The sequence below is a fragment of the Bison bison genome, unplaced genomic scaffold, assembly GCF_000754665.1.
Source record: "Bison bison bison isolate TAMUID 2011002044 unplaced genomic scaffold, Bison_UMD1.0 scf7180017864225, whole genome shotgun sequence".
Taxonomy (NCBI): Eukaryota; Metazoa; Chordata; class Mammalia; order Artiodactyla; family Bovidae; genus Bison; species Bison bison.
This window is the reverse complement of record NW_011494797.1, coordinates 39,165-39,877: the sequence shown is the minus strand read 5'-3', so window position 1 is coordinate 39,877 and position 713 is coordinate 39,165. Positions and strand designations below refer to the sequence as shown.

The window sequence follows — 713 nt, the reverse complement described above, 5'->3', positions numbered from 1 at the left end:
CAGAGAGTCAGACATGACTGAGTGACTGAATTGAACTGAATGGGGCCAGATGCCACATAAATCATCAATAAACATATTCTGTTACGATAAGCAATATAGTATGTAACATTTTATATTATCATTAACCACTTTTAAAAACTTAATTTTTTTAAACAAGTTTTTAAAAAAATCTTTTAAGGATTTTAAAAAGTTTTAGGCATTACCTAGTTAAAGGTATCATGTTGATAAATTCTAGTTTGATATTTTCCCATATATATTGCTTGACCTTACAAAGCCCTCTTGGACGCCTGTAAGTTTATACTTTCATCTCATATTTACACATTCCTGGTGACTTGGACATTTTCTTTTCAGGTTGCCTTGACAATCATAGATAATAAGATCCTTCTGTGTCTAAGTATAGAGGCCTTCAAGACTTGAGTTATTTTAGTGTTGCCTTCATTTCAGATATAATCTTCAGTCACCCCCTGGGCGATGTGATGTGAAAGAGCAATAGGCTATGAAATGGTTCAAAAGGACATGATCTGGTTCAGATTCCAGCTCTTCTGTTTAACAGCTGACCATCCTCAGACCAGTGATACGACCTCACTTAGTCTCAGTTTCCTCATCTGTGAAATGGGGCCAGTGCTTCCTGTGAGCTTGTTGTGAAGATTAGAGATAATCAGCATTAGGGTCCAGCACAGAGCTTGGTGCACAGATCTTACCCCTCAGGAGCT

At 37.0% G+C, this 713-nt stretch overlaps 1 protein-coding gene across 1 annotated transcript in view; it reads left to right on the top strand.

Annotated features, from left to right (window-relative positions):
• The window catches only part of LOC104992865 (multidrug resistance-associated protein 4-like), a 75,687-nt gene extending 75,270 nt beyond the window's left edge, over positions 1-417 (top strand). Inside the window, 1 exon segment of the mRNA XM_010845867.1 lies at positions 352-417. Within this exon segment, the coding sequence (XP_010844169.1) occupies positions 352-417 (66 nt within the window).
• Positions 418-713: the final 296 nt, after the last annotated feature.